This window comes from Notolabrus celidotus, chromosome 22 (assembly GCF_009762535.1).
Source record: "Notolabrus celidotus isolate fNotCel1 chromosome 22, fNotCel1.pri, whole genome shotgun sequence".
Classification (NCBI taxonomy): domain Eukaryota; kingdom Metazoa; phylum Chordata; class Actinopteri; order Labriformes; family Labridae; genus Notolabrus; species Notolabrus celidotus.
This window is the reverse complement of record NC_048293.1, coordinates 12803400-12824549: the sequence shown is the minus strand read 5'-3', so window position 1 is coordinate 12824549 and position 21150 is coordinate 12803400. Positions and strand designations below refer to the sequence as shown.

At 42.9% G+C, this 21150-nt stretch overlaps 1 protein-coding gene across 1 annotated transcript in view; it reads left to right on the top strand.

The window, feature by feature from the left end:
* Positions 1 to 21150, top strand: part of cep170b (centrosomal protein 170B) — a 22718-nt gene extending 1568 nt beyond the window's left edge. Inside the window, exons 2-19 of the mRNA XM_034674411.1 lie at positions 431 to 568; positions 2863 to 2952; positions 3782 to 3860; positions 4497 to 4555; positions 5547 to 5697; positions 9201 to 9329; positions 10098 to 10589; positions 10681 to 11651; positions 11852 to 11971; positions 12435 to 12573; positions 12693 to 14252; positions 16255 to 16507; positions 16847 to 16979; positions 17340 to 17465; positions 17560 to 17648; positions 18769 to 18862; positions 18949 to 19000; positions 19110 to 21150. Coding sequence (XP_034530302.1) covers positions 464 to 568; positions 2863 to 2952; positions 3782 to 3860; positions 4497 to 4555; positions 5547 to 5697; positions 9201 to 9329; positions 10098 to 10589; positions 10681 to 11651; positions 11852 to 11971; positions 12435 to 12573; positions 12693 to 14252; positions 16255 to 16507; positions 16847 to 16979; positions 17340 to 17465; positions 17560 to 17648; positions 18769 to 18862; positions 18949 to 19000; positions 19110 to 19336 — 4869 coding nt within the window. The 5' untranslated portion in view covers positions 431 to 463 and the 3' untranslated portion in view covers positions 19337 to 21150. The remainder of the gene's footprint in view (positions 1 to 430; positions 569 to 2862; positions 2953 to 3781; positions 3861 to 4496; positions 4556 to 5546; positions 5698 to 9200; positions 9330 to 10097; positions 10590 to 10680; positions 11652 to 11851; positions 11972 to 12434; positions 12574 to 12692; positions 14253 to 16254; positions 16508 to 16846; positions 16980 to 17339; positions 17466 to 17559; positions 17649 to 18768; positions 18863 to 18948; positions 19001 to 19109) is intronic.

The window sequence follows — 21150 nt, the reverse complement described above, 5'->3', positions numbered from 1 at the left end:
TGTATTTAATTCTATAGTAGCCTCACTTCAGCAGTGCAGCATTAAATGTTGTATATACCTGCATGAAGACAATAACATATTCTATTCTATCTTCTATTGACTCAGGGAACCTGTCCGTCTCTAACCCGTCTGACCTGCCAACATTAAAAACATATTCACAGTGCTTATTTAAACACATTATCTCGATGCACAGCAAGACTGGAATGAGTTGTATAAAGGGATCTTACTGAAGGTGAAATGATGACTTCCCCTGAGTAATCTCCAGACTAAAGCACGCTTTCACAATGACAGCTTTATTTAGGACATCTTGTATTGTGTAAGGACAAAGGTGATGGATTTACATCATGCTCCTAAATGCCACTTTAATCACCTGACTTAAAAGTCTTCCTGTTAGAATTTGTCTGATAATTATGTTGTTGTCATTTCCCAGGATGCAAAGAGGATCCTGACTCGTGGCCCCAACATGAGTGTGACATCATGGTTCCTGGTCAGCAGCTCTGGCACACGCCACCGGTTGCCACGGGAGATGATCTTTGTGGGCCGGGATGACTGCGAGCTAATGCTGCAGGTGTGTGACTTTGTTTGTCTAACAGCACAGCTGAAGGGTAGTGTGTGTTTACGCCGGGTCTCGTGTCATATGAGCTCATTGTGATGTGTCAAAAAACACTCAGGAGGCTCTTTACCCCCTTACCGATGTGTGGCAGGACAGCTAGTCCCTTAAATGTGTGAAACAGCAGTGGGAGGCTCCCTGCATGCTTCATGTGTGCATGTCTGGGTGTGTAACCCAGTGACAGTGCCTCCACACAAAGTTGCCCCTGACAGCCTTTCAAACAGTGAGTTAAAACACAGCTGAAACATTCCACTGTGATGTATTCTCATGCACTTTCTGCCATAAACACAACTTTTCTGCAGTCCTTGAATAAGCCTCTCCAGCCTATTTTCTGCTCACTCTGTATTTAGACCAGTGAAATAGGAATGCATGTTAGAAGTTGTTGTTTATACTTTATGTAGTCAGTGCTCTCTGCTCAGAAAAGCCAACCACAGAGGCTGGTTGGGTTGAAAAAGTTGCTCATGTCCACATTTAGGCGTCGCCAGATCCAGGAAAAACCTCAGCTTCTCTCTGTCTGAAGTGATGCAGTGTTCGCTCTGCCTAAGTGCTCAGGACTGCTCCCTGACTTGGCACACGCAACTTTCCTCGGCTCCAAGTTGACTGGAACCTTTTAATCTTGTGTTTTTCTGTTTGTAGCTCCATGCATTTTTTTCCTTTTAAAGCGGTGGTTAAATATGTGTAACATGAGAATCCTGTTTGGCGTGAAAAGCAAGGATTGAGTGGAAGAGTGGATATATCAAATAGCATAGCTGAAGGCTTGAATGTTTGGACTTTCTATGACAACTGACCATTGTCTATATATAAATGATGACTGTTAGTTGGACCAGAAGCCTAACACAATGATCATGCATGCTTTTTGTGTAGCTTAGAATTGCAGATTATGTTCCCTCAAGTGTCCAAAGGAACTAACATTTCATGTGTGATAAAGTGACAACTGAAGCTAAAGATCACCAAAGTAGGACTTTTTGGCTACACGGATAACCTAATCAGGGGAACTCACTGGTAAACCTACATGCATGTGCAGTAGTGTGTTTACAAAAAGTTCCCTAGAAGTCTTCCGGGTGGATTTTTTGCTGTTTATCAGTTAGTAGGTGGCGAAGAAGCATTTATGACAAGCCTGTAAAGGGGCCGTTCAATGACCTGAGTCAGAGTCGGCTTCAATCTCTGATGATTGTTGTGATGAGGGGGCCCAGAGTGACTAATGAGCGGAGCAGAGAGAGTGAGTCAGTCTGGATCACGTGTACAGTTTGCACCTAATTGATAAAAGCATGCTCAGAAGTAGGCACATTTTTCCCACAGGGAATGTGGACAAGGACCTGAGCTATGCAGGTTAGATTTGACAGATGAGGAGCATCTATTGGTGTAATGTTTGGGCTTTTTGCAATTTATATGCAGGAGGGCTGAACGAAAAGTGAGAAATTCATTGCAAGTGTCTGAATTTTCATATCATGCTGGTCTAATGTCCACTCACGTATCCTGAATGAGGATTACAGTGTATGAATGACCTGAGGAACACAAATTACAAATATTTTTTGTGCTTAATCAATAAGTCAATTAAGGGCAGAGTATTTAAATGAGATGCATCAGGTGCAAGCGGCAACCTCTGGTCCAAAAATATGAGTCCAATGCTGAAGTGTTAAAAACTGCAGTTCATCGAGGATCCGCTTGAGGCTGGCTCCGGAAGTACCGGAAACCACATACACACCAATTCAAAAAAGACGATCTTTACAGCAGAAATAAACATGTTTACAGCCTGGTACCAAAGACAAGTGCAGTCTGGATAGCTCATTTCTCGATTTTTTTCTAACACAGCAATTTCGGAGATATTGAGATTACGAGTCTTCCAATGAGAGGCACAGCTGACTTGATTAACAGGCAGGAACACTGTAGCTGTTGGGGAGGAGGCTCAAAGTCCGCCTCTTTACGTCACAATTGCTCGACAGCAGCAATATGGCTGCAGCCGACGATTAGCCTCAAAAACAGCGCTTCAGAAACAGATGGGTGATGTCATGGACACTAAATCCATATTTTACACAGTCTATGGGTCTGACTAATGGATAAAAAAGCCCCCAAAATTAAGTTTACTATGACATAAAATGGAAAAATGTGGAAGAAAGTGTTAAATATCCACATCTGAGTAACAGATCACTTTGTGTATTCTTTGAAATATATCAATCAGTTTTCAAATAAGTGCTCGTGATGATGAACAACTCATTGTTAAAGCTCTTATGATGTCTGCTTATGTGTTTCAGTCTCGCAGTGTGGACAAACAGCACGCTGTGATCAACTACGACTCTCACAGAGACGAGCACATGGTGAAGGACCTGGGCAGCTTGAACGGGGTGAGCAAGTCCGTCTCCAGTGTCCGACTAACAGCCTCAGACCAGGGTAACAAAGGAGCCAGACTCCTGGCTCCACAGAGATTCAAATCCACATCAGTTCCCAGAGCACCACATACTTCTCTCTGTGTGCCACAGACAGGGGCGGTTGGTAGAACAGTGGTTATCAGGAGACTGGCTTGTCCTGCTGGTCGGGACCCCCTTTTCACCATGTAGCCTCCCTCCCCCTTCCCCTCACGGCTCTGTTGCCACTTCATTTCACCGTTATCCCAGTAAAATCCAGAGTTGAGCAGTGGGAGAAACCCCTCATTGTTCTCAGAGAGTGTTTCATTTGGCTTCAGTAACTGCAGCCAAACTAATCAGAGCAGAACAGTGTGAGGTCCTGCAACAGAAATCCACCAAGTTATCTTCATTTGGTCTGTTTAGAATGAGGTTTGATCCAGTTTTCTTTCCCCTGCATACTTCCAACATTATCTATCATTACATTTACTGTTCTGATTACAAACTGTGTCCCATAAGAGGTGAGTTCAGGTAAAATGTTAGATAATTGATCTACTAGCACACACAGAAATGGCATGTATGGACTTCTATTTGTCCTCATGGGTTCTACCAAAGCCAAGATGATCGTTGTGTAACAACATAATCTCATCAGACTTTCAATGTGCTGCTGGATTTACTTTCAATGGGAAAAGGGTAATTGGCAAAGCACCTTACAGTATCTGGGCACATGCCACAAGGAATTAAACGGCCTTTCACCTGTGAGTCAACACATTTACTTCATTAATTACCTGTGAAAGTACACAAGCTGAATGTCTTTTTCTTTACTTTGCAGACATTCGTGAACGACTTGAGAATCCCTGACCAGACGTACATCACCCTCAAGCTCTCTGACGTCATCCGCTTTGGCTATGATATCCTTATTTTATAATTCTTATGAGTGTCAGTCAGTTTGGCTTTGATTGATTGTGTGATTCATGTAGTGCAGAGTATCTATCCTTCAGTCAGAGCAGTTGAAAGAGGTCACAAGCAGAAACCACTATTAAAAAAAATGTGTTCCATTTGATTTTTCCCACTGAGGCCTTCAGCTCCATCGGCATGTTAATCCCCTCTGGTTTTTCAGTCAGGGGTTTTAGATTATGGTGGACTGTGGACTTAGAAATCTCTTGCACCCTTTGACCTCCAGAGAAAAGAAACTCCTGAATGGGGAAACTTAGTTAAGATAGCAGGGTGGGGGTGAAAGTAGTTAATAGTGGAGGAATGTTTTTGACCAGTTTGTGGTCAGTGAAAAATTCCTGTTTCAAGGAGTGGGACCAAAAGAGAGGAGCTTGTTTGAGTTACAGCAGGTCTGCTCTGTTTATCTACACGTGAGCAGAAAAAAGACACTTAAGATCCGCTGAGGAGACGAGGTGAAAACTACACGTAGAATAGAAATCAGAAAGAGAGTTCCTTTTAGTCCCTTCACCAAAAACATGCTACTGAAGCAGTGAATATAAAAACATGTTTTACAGAATTATATCCACATCTGTTTACTTTAACTTCTCCTGCACATGCTCATGTTTATATCCTGGAGAGAAGTCAACACAAGGTACCGGAGGAAGCTCTTAAAGTAAGTATTACCAGCATTGTTTCAAAGGCTTCCAGTGGAGAAATGTTCTCAATGAATCCTAAAAACAGTATGTAAGATTTTAAATTGGGGGCATGAAATGTGCTGTCAGCAGTGTGTGATCTCAGCCAGTCGGGTTCCTTTGTGGACTTATCTAGTCTGGTTCCTCTGCCAACAGTTGTTACTTACTTCTCTTGTCTTGATCAGCTTTATAACTAACTGGATAACTTATTTCAGAGTGTGGAAGCAGATCTTATTTACCTCCTTTGTATTAATTATGAATAATTGAATGCTTTTCTGCATCCTCTTTGAAATGTGCATTCGTTTTTTCCATGTGCAGCCTCTTGGCTCTTCTTAGTAACCACAGGTATCTGTTGGCTACTGGTAGAGCAAACATCAAAACAATGTTGCATAATCTCTCAGACAGAGGGTCCATCTCATAGACTGTATAAAATATGGACGTAGGATCCGTGACTACCGGAAACCACATACACACCAATTCAAAAAAGCCACTCTTGGCAGCAGAAATAAACATGTTTACAGCCTGGTACAAAAAACGAGTGTAGTCTGGATAGCTCATTTCTCGATCGGCACACACTGTAGGGGGGGTTGAATTTTTTTCTAACACGGCAATTTCGAAGATTTTGAGATTGAGTCTTCCAATTAGAGGCACAGCTGACTTGATTGACAGGCGGGAACACTGTAGCTGTTGGCTAGGAGGCTCAAAGCCCGCCTCTTTACCTCACAATCGCTCGACAGCAGCAGTATGGCTCCCGCGAACGATTGGCCTCAAAACAGTGCTTCAGAAACAGATGGGTGACGTCATGGATCCTACATCCATATTTTATACAGTCTATTTGTAGGAGATAACACTGCGCAGAAGGCCCTATAGGATGTTGTTCTTTGTACTGCCAAGTGAATGTCTGATGACAGTTACAGCTGTACTGATTGTTGATTATCACATCCTGCTTCCCCCTTGTCCTTTTCCCTACAGCATGAGAAGTACACCAGCCAGTTACAGCTTGGTATAAAAGCCCTGGAGGCCAAGGCCAAGGAAAAACAGCAAAGCCCAGAGAAGAGCAAAGGCTCCGCATCCAACGCAAAACAGCAGGACCGAGCTGAGCGGAAAGCTCAGTCTCTTACAGGTAACTGTCTTTGTTCATCACAACAGATCATATTAGGAGTAAGGCTGCTGGTTTGATAACAGGTAAGTTGTTCTTGTTACCTGAGAGGAACTGTTTGAACCAAAAGAGGATTTGGATACCACGTCCACACACACACACACACACACACACAATGAAGAGGAAGTCTATCTACCTCCCTGTGCTGTGTGACTTTGGCTACAGATCACTTGATAAGGCGGTCATTGCTTCTTTTAGTAAGAGCTTCCCTGGTGTGGGATTAGGCTGAGCTGGTAGTTTGAGGCGGGTGTAAGTAAAGAAATAGATCTGCACATCCCGGAGTTGGCAGAATGAGTAAACATGAGTAAGAGCTTACCAGACAAGCCAAGGGCTGAAGAGTTAAAGACACAGTCTTATCTCTGTCAGCCATGCCTGAGGTGGGGTGCCGCCAAATACGGTGATGACGGTTTTACACGTGATGTAAAAGACTTGCAAAGGTGTCAAAGCTTTTGGTTGCAGAGATAGCTTCCCTGGTCATGTGTTCAGGGCGGGCTTTGTCGCTTCTTTTATTTACAGTTGCGGCCTTGAACTGTGCAGAGTAAACCCTGTTGTACTGTGGAGAATACAGTGAAACAGTCAGAGAATTGTTAGTTCAAGAGCAGCACTTTGTGAATGAAGCTCATTCACGCTGACAAAACCCATTCCAGCTGTTGTTGATTTAGCAATTCCCGTGCTTTCTGCTCCACAATTGCCTCTGTGAGCACAGAGGGGAAAACTACAACTGGTGCTTTAAATAGGACTTTTCCAGCACTCCGTTCCCATCCTGCAGAGAGCATTAAAAACAAGTCATTGAACGGCAGAACTTCAGGTTTTGTTCTATGATTTTTTCTGTGGTTGTATGTCCTGCAGCTATAAACTTACCACAGTGATCCTATGAACATGTGACTACACAGTCTTTTGTTGTTTACTGGGGAGGCAAACAGCTACTGCCTGCAGTGTCCTGTGTTAGTGCCCGTGAGATAACCAAAGTATCCTGTCCAGTCTCACTACATGTACAGATACAAGAAGAGAGTGCACACCCAGCCTGAGCCTGCACGCCTCTGTTGACTTCATTCAAATTGATTCACTTTGAATTTGTTTAAAGTTTTCTATGTTGTTTCTTTTGAATATGATGTTTGATATCAACTTGGTCTTTATGTTTCAAGTTTCTTTTTAAAATGTCTCTCACTGAGAAGGCTGAGAGAGGTGTGTATGTCTGTTCTGTGTTCTCATGCTTGTTTTTCCCTGCAGCTGTACAGGATGTGGAGTGTGTCCAATCCTCCAGCTGTCTGCAGGGCAGGCGCTTTACTTGTACAGTGTGTGACTCAGGGAAGCCTAAACTACTCTGCCAGGGCCTGGGGCTAGTTTGTATTGACTAAAAGGGCATGAAATGGGTGGTTCACAGGTTTCCTGATAACGGTACATATCAGCACTACATGATTTGAAACGTCCCGAGGCTTACTTTTAAAAACTTTTTTCTTGTGTTGTTGTGACTTAATGTGCTTACTAGGGATGTAAATTTCAAGTATTTTCCATGAAATCTTTGGAAATGTTAACAATCGATTAATCATTAAAAAAAACCGCAAACTTTTTCATGTCAGAAACAATGCCAAATAAGTTTTTTCCCTGTAATCAAATTTCCTCCATGACTCCATGTATATAACTGACAGTATTGAATAGCTAAGGATGGTTTTGAGGTGTTTTTGAGGAGCAGGCTCATAATCTCCGCGGACGTACAGTCATATAAAGTGAAGGCTCAGACTACAACATGGGGATTAACTGCAACAAGAGAACTGAACAGAAGCATGTTTCAGACTCACAATGTCCATTTTTTCTGTCTACTCGTTCTTATTGAGAAAAATAAGCATGTGAACGTGGTCAGGTGTCAGCCGGGGAGCACAACCGGGTCCTAATCAGTCCGGCAGCGGAGCAAAAAAAGTGCTTGATGAGACTTGTCACTCAGCCGCAGCCCCCAGCTGAGCGTCTCTGCTGTGTGCAACACCTTCAGTCAGCTGATTCACATCGAAACATGCTTTATACTTAAAACACCTCCCTGATAGCTAAACGAAATATGACACCACATGATGTTTGTTCCACGTGATAGAAAATCAAAACAAAAAAATGTGTTTGAGTAAGTTCTTAACAATCAATGAATCGATAATTGATTAATTGTTGACATCCCTAGTGCTTACCAGAGTTTCCAAAGTAAGTTGTCCGGCTGGACTTGGTAGTTCAATAGCCAAAAAATGACTCGCACAAAACCACCAGCTAATATGACGTAAAGTGTAAAGTCATTTAATTTTGCTGAAGATATTATTGTTTCAAATTTCAATGAGAAAGTATACAAACAGAAACAGATTCTGAAATATGTACTTAATTAAACTTAACTAAAACTTATATTTTTACAGTTATTCTGGTTCACCATCCTGAGTTTTGAGGCTCTTAATCTCTATAAAAACTTTAAAAGTTTCATATAAATATCTCTCGAAACTTATAATGTATCTTAAGACACATTAGAGTATTTAATTCGGGTGTATCTTTGTCTTAACTGGGCACTGTTCCCTGTTCTTTTCTTGTGTTTGCTCATCAAGTAGTCACTTGAACGCTACTCAGTGCTGTGCTTAGTCCACTGTAGTAGTGACACTCACTCATGTTTTCTTAAGCTATAAGGAGAGGATTGGGTAATGGGAAAGGAATTAGCAACATGCCACTCTGCTTCTCTGGTCACTGTGTTGATGTCTTATTGTGTGTGTCCCAGGCAACAGCAGTGAAGTGCTGTTGATGCTTTGGATTTCAGTGCGGATGCATCGTGAGTCTGAGAGCTTGTTTAGCTTACGTGTCAGGCCGATAGTAAGCATCTAGATTCAGATTGCCTGATTAGTGCCGTAGTCTGTGTGGCATGTGTGGACTGGCACCCCAGCTGCTACACACCAGTTTGGACACCACATCAGGATAACCTCACTCATTTCAATTGAGTAAATATAAATATCAGAGTGTGCAGAGTGTAAAATATAACACTGTCCACAAAAAGCCTGATTATAGATGAAGTTGATTTACTATAATCTGTACAAAATGTATATGTTTTGCTTTAAAGATTAGGATAAGCTTTGTCCTGATTTGCATGAGAAGGATTATGTTTTGGTGGCTTGCTAGCTGCAGCTGATCTAACAGTTTGCCCCTCACCCCTCTCTCTATATTTATGGGAATGTGCACGAATAGTTAAAACTCCAAAGCGTACCAGCAATGCAAGGCTCTTTGGACTCCTATATTGTGCAACATTTTGTTGTTGCAAGTCTGAACCATGAAACAACATCATGTTATCATGTGACTTACATATAGTCTCATTCATCAAGGAGGCTGTATAAATTCAGTTCTTACTCGGCACTTACTCTTTGCTCTCCTCTGCTCCCTGTGCCCGGGTGTACCCATGTGCCTAATTGTGATCGCCTGCCTTTGTTTGTGCTTGTGTTTGTGCGTCTCCCTGTTAGGTGTTGCAGATTCTCCGATATCTAGGCCTACTCCTCTCTACGGCCAGCCTTCTTGGTGGGGGGAGGATGAGGATCCAGCCAACAAAGGGCAGAACAGGGGCGGGAAATCACCTGAACACGGGTCTCCAGGTAAGAGAATGTGTCTAGCATCTTCCTGTGTTTACAAGCCACAAACCTTATCATTACATTTACACTGGATCGTTAACACATTGTTCTGGAGAGTTAGCAGAGATCTTCCCACGGTTGTGAATTGGATCTATTTTTATTGTGTTTTCTATAACACTGCGATCTGATGCCCTTCGTGGGTCACTGAGAGATGGATGGTGTTGATCTCAAGGCAGGTCTCTGACATCCAGTTGTGGACTGTTAGCCAGGCTTTAGCATGCCAAGCCATAGGGCAGTGCCTGTCTGCCTCGTGATGGATTATGTCTCTCAAAGCTGCTAGAGGGGGAGGGAGAGGGAGGGAGAGGGAGGGCGATTGTTTTCCTTATGGTGCCCAGGCTGAAACAGATTATTCCCGCTTAGCTACCCTCCTCTGGACTCTGAGCTCCTGGAGTGATATTTGGCTGCATCCAACTGGCACCCAAAGACGAACTGGTGGAATTGTTTTGTCAGTCTAACTACAGTATTTGTGCTATTTGTGGCTCCCAATTTCAGATATTGTGTAACAGTGACACCCCAAGCATCCCATTTAAATGCTTAAAGTTTGTCAACCTTTTAGTTGACTCTAACTATGAGAAGAACGCAAACAAAAGGGCACATCATTTATTTTTCTGTTGTTAATGCAGAAATTCTATCATCATGTAATCTTAGTGGATCACGGTATGTTAATTAGTCACTAATGCTTGTTCCGATCTCTGTGTTTTCTGTCCTCTCACCACCCTTTCCTTCTAACAGAGCATGCTAAAGACTTGCCCCGATATGAGGTCAACGGTTCTCTGTCTGACAGTCAAGCCAAGTCCATCCTCTCCTACCGCCGAGAGCCCAGCTACTTTGAGATCCCAACGAAAGAATTACAACCGCGATCAAACAAGAAACCAGAAACACAGATACACGAGGCTCCCACAAAGGACACTTCAGACCCCACTAACTGTGTCCTCTCCACCCCCACGCCCCCAGTGGTCCAGAGCCACGCCTCTTTCACCATCGAATTCGACGACTGCACACCAGGTAAAATGAAGATCAAGGACCACGTGACCAAGTTTTCCTTTCGCCCTCCAACCAATCCACCATCCTCTGAGATCGTCAAAACACCCACTGAGGTGATGTCAGCAGAAAGCAAAGTGGCTGATTGGTTGGTTCAAAGTAATGCCAGCATGATGAGGAGGAAGTCACAAGCTGAGGATATGTATAGCTCAAACAGTGACCCATTACTTCACAGCACTAAGGGTGAGTCTATCAAGCCAATTTAATTTTGCCGGCAGTGACTTTGATTGCAATAATGCACTAACTCTCAAACTTGTGGTCTCTCTTTAATCAGCAAACCGTGAAGATGGCCCTCAGAGTGATTCTGGGGATCCTGCAGTCAATGGAAATTACTTGCTCCAATCAGAACTTCAGACTGGTTTGGAGGCGTCTCCTCAACCCCTGAGGGCCTCCCCTCAACCCCTGAGGGTCTCCCCTCAACCCCTGAGGATCTCCCCTCAACACTATGCGAGCTCCGACTCGAAGGATCCCTCATCCTACTCCCCGCCAGAGTCTCAGTCCCTTCCCGGTCTAGGCAAGGCGGAACCTCATCAAGCCTTTGTCATTGAATTCAATGATGATAACAACACAAGAAAGAAGCGATCCGCGTCCTTCACCAATAACACATCCTCACCTGAGCCATCAGCTCTCAGGGTCCAGCTGGAGAAGGCAAGGAAGAACTCAAGTCCCACAGGGGAGAGACGAGGCCAAGCTCGAGTCCCTAACACTCCCCCAACCCAAAGATACACTATCCCTCTGAAGGGCCCTGGTTCTACGGGGCCCCAAAGAGCCGGCTCTCTTCGCAGGGAGAAGACAGAGGACCGGATCAGCACTGGCTACTCCTCACGCTCTTCATCATCTGTGCCTGTTAGGCCCTTTAGCAGCGCAGGCCGTAGATCCAAAATATCCCAGGACTTTACTGCTGAACTGTTAAAACAGACAAAGGCGTCTGCTTCTGCCACATGGGAGAAAAATGTGTCTAGTCACTCAGCAGCACATAAAAAAGAGATGACTAAACCTGAGAAAATGCTATCCCAGTCTAGTCCCCCTGCATCCTACCAGCCTCAGACCTCTTCTCCAATCCGCAAGCCTGTTCCCCTCATGCCCCCTTTGATGCCGCCAGCATCCCAGATTTTAGAGGTCAAAAGCCCCCTCAACAGCCCCAGAATCGAGGATGATGACTGTTTAAGTGATGCTGGAACCTACACCATCGAAGAAGATGTTCAAGATAGAGAGATAGAGGAGGCTCGGAAAAAGATTGCCCAGGCAAGTTTTTTTTTTCCATCCATATAATCACGATAGAAGACGTTTCTACAGCTACTCATTACAACATGATGAACTGAGATGAAAATAGTGGGCTTTGAAAATCACCATTAACCTCAAATCTCATGGGAAAAACAGCCCGATCCCATTGATGCTTGGTAGTCCCACACTCTCATCCACTTGCACTGCTCTGTTCCTGACAGGTATTTGGTGTTTTTGAGAGCCCAGAGCGAGCCAACAAGAGCAAAGCAGAAACATCATCAGCATTTAGGCCTGCAATTGCTCAAAGCAGGACTCAGCTTAGGCAGAGTAGCTGTGGGGAGGTGAGGCCAGCTCCAGGGCAGGGACAGAGTCTGGTGAATGTAACCCTTCCTGCTCAGGGTGTGGTTGAGGATTAATTCAAATAATCAATAATTCTGAAGATGATTTATTAATGTCACTCAACAGAAATGATTAGTGTGCATTTCTGCCTTGATTTTCCTTCTTTGGGTTTCTTGTCTTTGTTGGCGATGCTCTGTTGGTTTCTAGTTTTGGCTCATCTTTCCTTACAGATTCTGAGATCTTTACTGTGCTGGGTTTTCTTTGTTACCAAATATAAAACTACATACTATATTTTTACCTCAAACTGAATCATGAAACACATAAGGTGTAGTATCTCCATTTTGTTTTGTAAAATTAACTGTTTCCCACTAACAAAATCTAACTATAAATTGAACTGTCTTTAGAATTTTTCATCTTCCCCTTTTTTTGTGCAGATTTTGATAAGTCGTTTGTTTTCTCATGCAGGGTCAGCCAGCAGGTGGAGCGTTACAAGGGGCTCCTAAGTGGATGTCTTGCTGGGCCAGCCTGGCAGACAGCTACACAGACTCCGGCCCCCCGTCTGGCCTCTTTGACATTCCTACCCAGATGGAGCTGTCAGGAGGGGGTAAGCCACCTGATGAGACATGAGTCTATTTGAAATGATAATGAGACACCCCAATGAATATGAATGATGTTCTGTTTCAGTATGTGCGGTTAATATGCATTAAAACTGTTTCACTTCAGCACGCGGCTCCATCGTCCACAAGGCCACGTTCACCCGACATCACAACGACAGTGCTGACTCTGACAGAGCACGGCACATCCTGCCCCAGGCACCACAGGGGGATCAGACTGACATGCCAACTCCCAGCATTCATGTTCATTATGACCCACATTCAACTTTTGATCTAGATGAGAATAGCATGGTGGTCCCCAGGTCTCAGGATGAACTCCACAGGTTATCAGTGCAGGATGACGTAGAGCCAGACAGCTTGAGTGATGCCAGCAGGTCCGATGATGGATCTATCGTAGAGCAACGGAGGAGGCCGCTGTCAGACACAGAAAAAAAGACAACCAAGGACAAACCTAAACTCCCAACCAAGTCTACGTCCTTCTACATTGGTTCAGAGGAGGTTGTGTCAAAACCTGAACCTTTAGTCACGAAATCCGGCACTCCTAAAGCAGACAAGAAAGTAAATAAAACTTTCTCAACAGCCACTATGACCAAAACAAAAATTAACCAGGACTCTGGAAAAGTCAAATCTACTATCTCAGCCCCGATCCTTGACCAAGAGAGACAGAGTCCAGAGTCCAAAGAGCGCACTGTGTCTCCTTTAATCAGACAAGAGAGCTTCACTAAGGAGCGGCCAAGTAATGCCAGACTTCCCAACATCTCCAGCCAGCCTGTTCAGAGAGACCCAGACTTTGAATCATTCCAGGTAGAGTACAATCAGGACACTCACTCTTTCCTCAAAGAGACGGAGGATGTTCTGGCTGTTCTGGAGGCTAAACTACAGTCGGGTCAATCTGAAAAAACGCCTTCTCCAATAACTGACTCTCTTTCTGGGGAGTCTGATGTGGATACCTCCAGCACAATCAGCCAGCATAGCAATAAGACTAGGCCAAGCACACTCACTAAAAAACCTTCCATGAGTGGCCTCCATAGAGAAACCTCCTCAGCAAGTTTGGCCAGTCAGGACTCAAGTCAGCAGTCCACTCCATACAACAAGCGTCGTGCTCAGGGATCAGAGAACAGTAAGACTGAATCTGTTAGGAGACCACTTGGATTGAGACGTAGTGCTGGTAAGCTTGGCTCCACAGATCTAAGTGATGATCCTCCGAGCTTACCTCACTCTGATCAGGAGTCTTACAACCACCAAACTCGCAAAAAATACACGATCCCTCTTCAGAAGGAGGATGGAAAGAACTCCAGAGCGTCCCAGGCTCTGACTCGTGCAAACAGTTTGTCCGCTCCAAGACCCACCAGGGCATCCATGCTCCGCCGAGCTCGCCTGGGAGACGTTTCGGACAACGAAACCACAGAGACGGACAGGCTGTACCAGGAGACTGTTAACGCCCAAGCTAAGCAACCACAGGAAACCAAGAAACTCTCCAGGCTGGATTTGCTAGCGATGCCCCGAAGGCGGACAAGCTCGTTCAACACGCCAAGTGACACAGAGGGTTCTTCCAAGACCTCTACTCCGGGGACAAAGCCCATTGAGAGGCCGCAGAAAGCAGCGCTCAACAAGACACCGGTCACTCGTGCACGTTCAAGTAGTGCCAAATACACCAGCAGCACCGCAAGTGAGTATAAAACATACACACATGCATTTCATTTGGTATAAATGATCTTCACATCCTGGTCAAACCATTTTCTCCTGTCTGAGTCAAACCACGTATTGAAGATGAGATTGTGCCTGGAAGCATACAAAGTCTGTTTAGGAATCACAGTGGTGAATTGGTTTGATTCCGCCATGGTCCTAAGTTAATATTCTGTTCCAGCAAATAACCCCTGGGTTCTGTTTACGAACAGCTTGTTTTGATCAAAGTGTCACTTGGGGATAAATTCTCAAATTTTACTCACATCAAGAAAACTAACATATCTTATATTTTAAGTGCAATGGCTAACGCAAGCAGCTCTGTTTTCTGACCTTTACATTTTCCCCTGTGTAGTGTTTTGGTGCATAGTGAATGGTGCAGATTAATACTGGCATAATATGGACAACTTGCAATTTCTACACACAAAAAAAGACAAATCCAAACCTCCCCTGTCTCTGTCCCTCAGCTGCAGTGTGTATCAAGTAAATACTTGAGCAATCGTGCCGAAGTAGAGTAGTCATAATTAGGGATGTAAGGATACACTCAACCCGTGATTCGATTCAAATCCCAATTTTTGGTTCACGATACTATTCACTCACAATTCTCTAACGATTTTCAAGAAAACGGTATTGAACTCAAAATTTAAATAATATTATTTTATTTCAATTCTCAGACATGGACAGTTGCAATATATATTTTCTTTCATATATTTCTTTGTAAACAAAGTAATCCTTTTCCATTTTTAAGGTGTGTTGTAACTCAAATAAAACCACTGCACACTTTTTTTTCAGCAACTTGCAAAAAACTAAAAATGACTGCACAAAAATACCTTTCTGTAAAATTTCAGAACAATTACAGAGAAATGAAAAGTTAATGATTATCATACAGACATGATTACAGGGAAGAATTGAGAGGAGACGTCAGAGGAGATGAAATACATGGCCGATGGACGTGGATCCTGGAACTACTCCAAAATGTAACTACGCGTCGATTTGACATGTAGTTACATTTTGGAGGAGGTGCATGTCAGCTATGTGCGTAGGCCTCTGCGTAGGTACAGGAGCTATGCAGACCTATGCCATCAATTCGACGCAGAAATATAAATCAGGCTCAAGTGTGCATTAAATGAGGTCATTCTTGTATGATTTGTTGCTTAATACTGCAACTCACCTCAACTCAACTCAACTCATCTTTATTTATAAAGCACCTTTCATACATAAAAACATGCAGCCCAAAATGCTTCACAGAATAACAGAGAGACAGAAAACAACAGCAATGGTAAAATTATAAAAGGGAGAATTATAGATACAATACTGAAAAATTAAATAAAATCAACACAGTAAAATTCATAAAATAAGTAATAGTGGAAAGAAAAGTTAAAAATAAGGTAGCGTTAACGAGATCAGATGAATACAATAAATAAATAGATAAATAAATAATTAAACAAGATAAATATAGACATCAATGCAAGACATCAGCTGCCAAAGGATAACCGCGTGCGTCTTCACACACAGGATTAACTCAGTCACATAAATGAACAAAACTAACATTCATTCAGAGATGTATCTTAAACTTACGTTTGACATTGCACTCTTTAATTAAGACCCCATACTACACTGCCTTTCACATAAAACTAGTTTTTCCTTCCCCTGCACAGTGATCTGGTGATGATAACTATTCATGTACATGTACAGTCTTCTCTAAACCCTACTTGTCTGAAATTAGCCACTGTACTGTGGAAGCTAAGTGCTCATTTCAGTCTGTGAATGATTTTGGAAAATTTCAAGCTAAAGAAACACAACTGCAGGAATGAGCACTGCCACAGCAACTTCTCTGTCTCTTCTTCTGGGGAGAGATGTTTGGTGACAACATCTTAAGATCTTAGTGGTGCTTTCCTATACTCTTTGATGGTATATTTCTCTCTCTCCTATCTTCCCATCTTCTCTATCCTCACCCTCCATAACTCAAACCAATTCACACTGCCCAGGCTCCAGGAGAAGACAGAAAGGCTCTGACTATGCCTCTACCTCAGATGAGGAGTACGACTCAAACCAGAGCACTCCTAAACACAAACGCTCCCAACCTTCCTCAGCTTCCAACAGCACACGAAATCAGCCTCGCCCGCGGCCTCAGCCGGTGGTCGCCCTGCGTCCCAAATCCCGAAACAGAGATTCTGAAGAGGAGAACCAGGAGGGAGAGACGTTCCACAACTGGTCCAACCACAGCGCTGAGATTGCACGGTAAGGAATATCAAGAACTAAGGTCTTTTGTTCGGTGCACTTGAAATCCAAAGATTAAATGATAAAGAAGCCAATACAACCTGAAGTCCTGCCTTGAGTGCTTCATCTTGATTTTAATTCAGTAACTTTGATGACAGCGAGCATCATGATATTATCTTATACCCTGTATTGCTTATCATTCCCCCATGTACCACAAGTTAAACTAATTTTAAAGAGTTAATTATACTAACAACAGAAGCAGTCCATTTCTTTTTTTTAACTCTTATGAAGCGTATGAGCAAAGTGCTCAATATCAGCAGAATAAAATGTAAATTTACAAACTTTTTTTTCTCCATCCAGGTTGAGTCAGGACCTGGCTAAAGATCTTGCCATCTTAGCCAGAGAGATCCACGATGTGGCAGGTGACGGTGATGAACAAAGTCCCGTGGTGGAGAGCAGCACACCAAGCTCCAAAGTGACTGCTCATGAACAGGTACACTTCAGGGAGGTTGAGATGCTGAGTTTCAAACACTCAAGCACCAGATCTCTTTTTCTTTAAGACTACAGATTTTTAATTTTTGCATATAAGACTTTAATTTGAAAGAACAAGATGTTTTCATGTTTGTAGCAATTTTGAATGCACTTTTCTACTACTGCAGTTAAGTCACATGTGTCTTGATATTTTAAAGGAATCATTTCTATCTATCTCTAATCCTGGAGATTGGATTACACTACACTAGTTGTATCTGTTAACCCATCCTTACAGATAATCTTATCTGTAAGAAAGATTATCTGTCTCTCCCTCCTTTGTCTCATACTGCAGTACTAATTGATTCATTTTACCGTGTTGCAGCTGGTTCACCGTATTCCAGAAGCTGGATTAAACTACAGCAGAATCCCACCTGGCACTTCCTCTTCAAGAGAGCCCGATCAGAGCTTGTGTGACCATGAACAGAACTCCAAGGAGCAAAGAGACGAGGTCTGACACCAACATGTAGCTTTACATCAGCTTCAAAGTCTTTGTGATCTCTAGCTCTGTGAGATCATGATCATGTGTTTTATTTTGTCTCCAGATCGTCATTGACAATCTGATGCTGAATCCAGTGTCTCAGATCATCCTAGCCATCAAAGAAAACACTGAGGAACTTGCTGACAAAATAAAGTAAGATGTTCATCAAACACACCTCAATGAACATTCTTTGTGCTCATGCTTAATCTGGGAGTCATGGAAACCGTATTGATCCTGTCTGATAACCAGACAGCACTGAGCCAATAATCTTATTAAACGAACAGACCTAAGTGAGTCAACACACATATTTATAGTCTGACTGGCTACATGGGAATACCAGGAGCAAGATTTGATGCAGATATATCCATTAGACTTTCAAAAGCTTCCATTGTGAGTGAGCTTCACTCTTCAACATAGACTGTATAAATAATGGACGTAGTATCCGTGATGTCACCCATGTGTTTCTGAAGCCAATCTTTGGCGGGAGCCATATTGGAAAAGTTGAACTTAACAAAACTTCCGTCAAGCGATTGTGACGTAAAGAGGCGGGCTTTGAGCCTCCTAGCCAATAGCTACAGTGTTCCCGCCTGTCGATCAAGTCAGCTGTGCCTCTCATAATGGAAAACTCCTAATCTTAATATTTTTTAAATTGCTGCGTTATGAAAAATTCACCCCCCCTACAGTGTGTGCCGATCGAGAAATGAGCTATGCAGACTACACTCGTTTTTGTACCAGGCTGTAAACAAGTTTATTTCTGCTGTGAAGATCGGCTTTTTTGAATCTGTGTGTATGTGGTTTCCGGTACTTCCAGAGCCAGCCTCAAGTGGATCCTTGATGAACTGCAGTTTTTAACACTTCTGCATTGGCTTCAATCATAGCCGCCAGAGATTGCCACTTGCTCTTTTATTAAACCAAAAAAGGCAAAAGACATCAGAGGAAAAATGTGTCTAATTTTTGATTGATCTGATTTATTTCTATGAACTAATGATTAGAAGCTTCTTGGACGGGGCGCTGGAGGCCTAGCGGTCTAAGCGCCCCACGTACAGAGGCTATGGTTCTCATCGAAGAGGTCACCGGTTTGAATCCCGGCCGTGACCATTTGCTGCATGACTTCCCCCACTCTCAAAAATCCCCCCCCCCCCCCCAAAAAAAAGCTTCTATGACATCTTTCAGACGACATTAACAATGTGTTGAAAAAATAAACTCCATCTCTTTTTAAGAACACTGTAAGGTGCCTGCTTTCTAACATTCTCATCTGTCTACTTGCACACAGGGTACTGTTCCAGGACAGGATGGATATCTGGCAAGATATCGAGGCCAAAGTGAATTCTGACAGTGAAGTTCCTGTTGTTAAAACCTCAAACACGGTTGGTAAATTAATATGACAGTTTAAAGTGAATTATATGCCAACAAATGCTTTTTATGTGGGTTAATTTGGATTCCTTTATTCTAGGAAATCACATCTATCTTGAAAGAACTGAGGAGGGTGCAACGGCAGCTTGAGGGTAAGATGTCTTGTACCCAAAGATATAAAATAAACAACATAATATCATAAATCACCTTTTGTCTTGTGAAAGAAAAGCCAAAAACGTATTTTTATGTTTCTTTTTCCAGTCATAAACTCAGTCATGGAGCCTGGTGAGCAGGCTGAGGCATCCCAAACTTCAGCCTCTGCCATCGCCTCCTCTTCTGGAGCTCCACCCTTCAGAGCCCGCTCCTCACGAGAAACGAGGACGGTCTACTCTTCCACCAAACGAGGCGGCGGCGGCCCGAGGCCCGGCGACAGTGTGAGGAGAGCATTTGTGACACCCGACGATCTCAGACAGGGATATTTGGTGTGATCACAGGTTCCTCGTGTGCTGAACTTCAGCTGTAAACCCACAAAAACAGGTGTTGCTTTATTGATGCACAACGAAACCAAGAGGAGGGAAGTGATACACAGAACTGTAGCCTCCCCTGCATCCAAACATATACACACTACTGCACTATAAGCACTACACTCCTACGCACTGGTGTAAGTCACAGTGGTTTCTGCACTACATGTACGAACAGTAAGCTCAGTGAGAGGCCTCTGCATGTCAGGTGGTGATTTAAGGAAGTACCTGGATGAATCTACCTTACGCTTCATGCAGGCCTCAAAACCTCAAAACTTGACTTGATTCTCTATGTTGTTAGTCTACCACTTTATTTGCCAATGACCTACATAGCAGATTTTAAAAATCTCATTTAATTACTTGGATTATTTGAAAACCAGCCTGAGCAAAAGCATCTCAGGGAAATCTACTTATACCTAATATTTCTATGCTAAGTGACAAATCAAATTAGTTAATTCATGCATGTTTTGGGAAAAAACTGCAGATCTTAGTGCTCCGTGTACCCTCAGTTGACCCTCATACATTTGTTTTTATGAGTTAGTCTTTGTCCCCTACCTTTCTCTCAGTGGACCAGATTTATCCAAGAATGTAAAAAGTATTTATTAGGGGTCTTTCGTGAGACATTGTAACAATGACACCTGACTTTGGGAGAGTTGATAGACTAGTGCCAGATTTATTCACTTTAAAGTACACAGTTGCTACCAGCCAAGTTGTTGTGTATTTCTTTTTCCAAAAAATGTCCATTGTAAGTGATTTTAGATTTTGTCTAAAGCAAGATCCCTCAGGAATGTGTGACCTGAACTGAAGGAGGGACTCCAGATAGGTGCAACCACAAACTCAAGCAGTTTTCAGCATTCCTCTCTACCTTTGAAAAGAAGTCTGATGTTATTTGTGTCAAACACATTTGGGGGCTTGAAACTTGTTTTCATTATGTTGTTTTCCATGTCAGAAGATTACACTTGGTGCTGAGGTTTGACCAAAGACCATCTCAAAAGAACTGACCGTCATCCTTGTTTGAACTGACTGAGATATAAAGCATGGTGGTAAAGTTTAAAGTATCCTCAGCACATTAAACCACAGGGTCACTTCTAATAGGTCCTCACAGGACAAGAGAATGAGTATCATTTTAACATGTATGTTCACACAGTGGAGTGAATCTATTGATCTGTTTGTTAGTATTTGTCTGTTTTTCTGTATGTATTTGTCTAAACGTGTCTGTTCCCTACAAATTACCTCTCAATCTTGTCTTTTGCACTAATGTAGTCCAACATTTTCCTGACTTGATATGCTGCAAACTGAAGCCTTCCCTCTCCTCTGATTGTTATTTAATGCTGTCAAAGCAGAAAAGAAGACTGCCCAGTTCATCAGCAACTTTCTCTTTCCTTCTTCCCCGTCCAGTCTGGACATGTGATTGTTATTGGGAAGTACCTACAAGTGCCACTGAGCACTGTGGGATGACGTGCTCGTTTACAAACTCATGCAAAAATTGAATGTTTCTCTGTTGGCTCAAAATGTTGCTGCTATTCTTTTTCTATGAGATAGTATTCCCTCATTTCTTTATTACTCCACCTAAGTCAAAGCTGCAGCAGGTGTGAGAGCTGAAATTTGATTCTTTTGATGTCAAAAATGTGTTCCCATTTTTGATATTCAATCTCCTCTCCTTTCACCCTGAATGATTTGGATGTAATCATACTGTCTTGGTAGCTGGTATTTATGTTTTGTTATTTGTGTCATTTGTTAGCTGATGATTAAAACTTTTTCAAATAAATGTATCAAGCAAA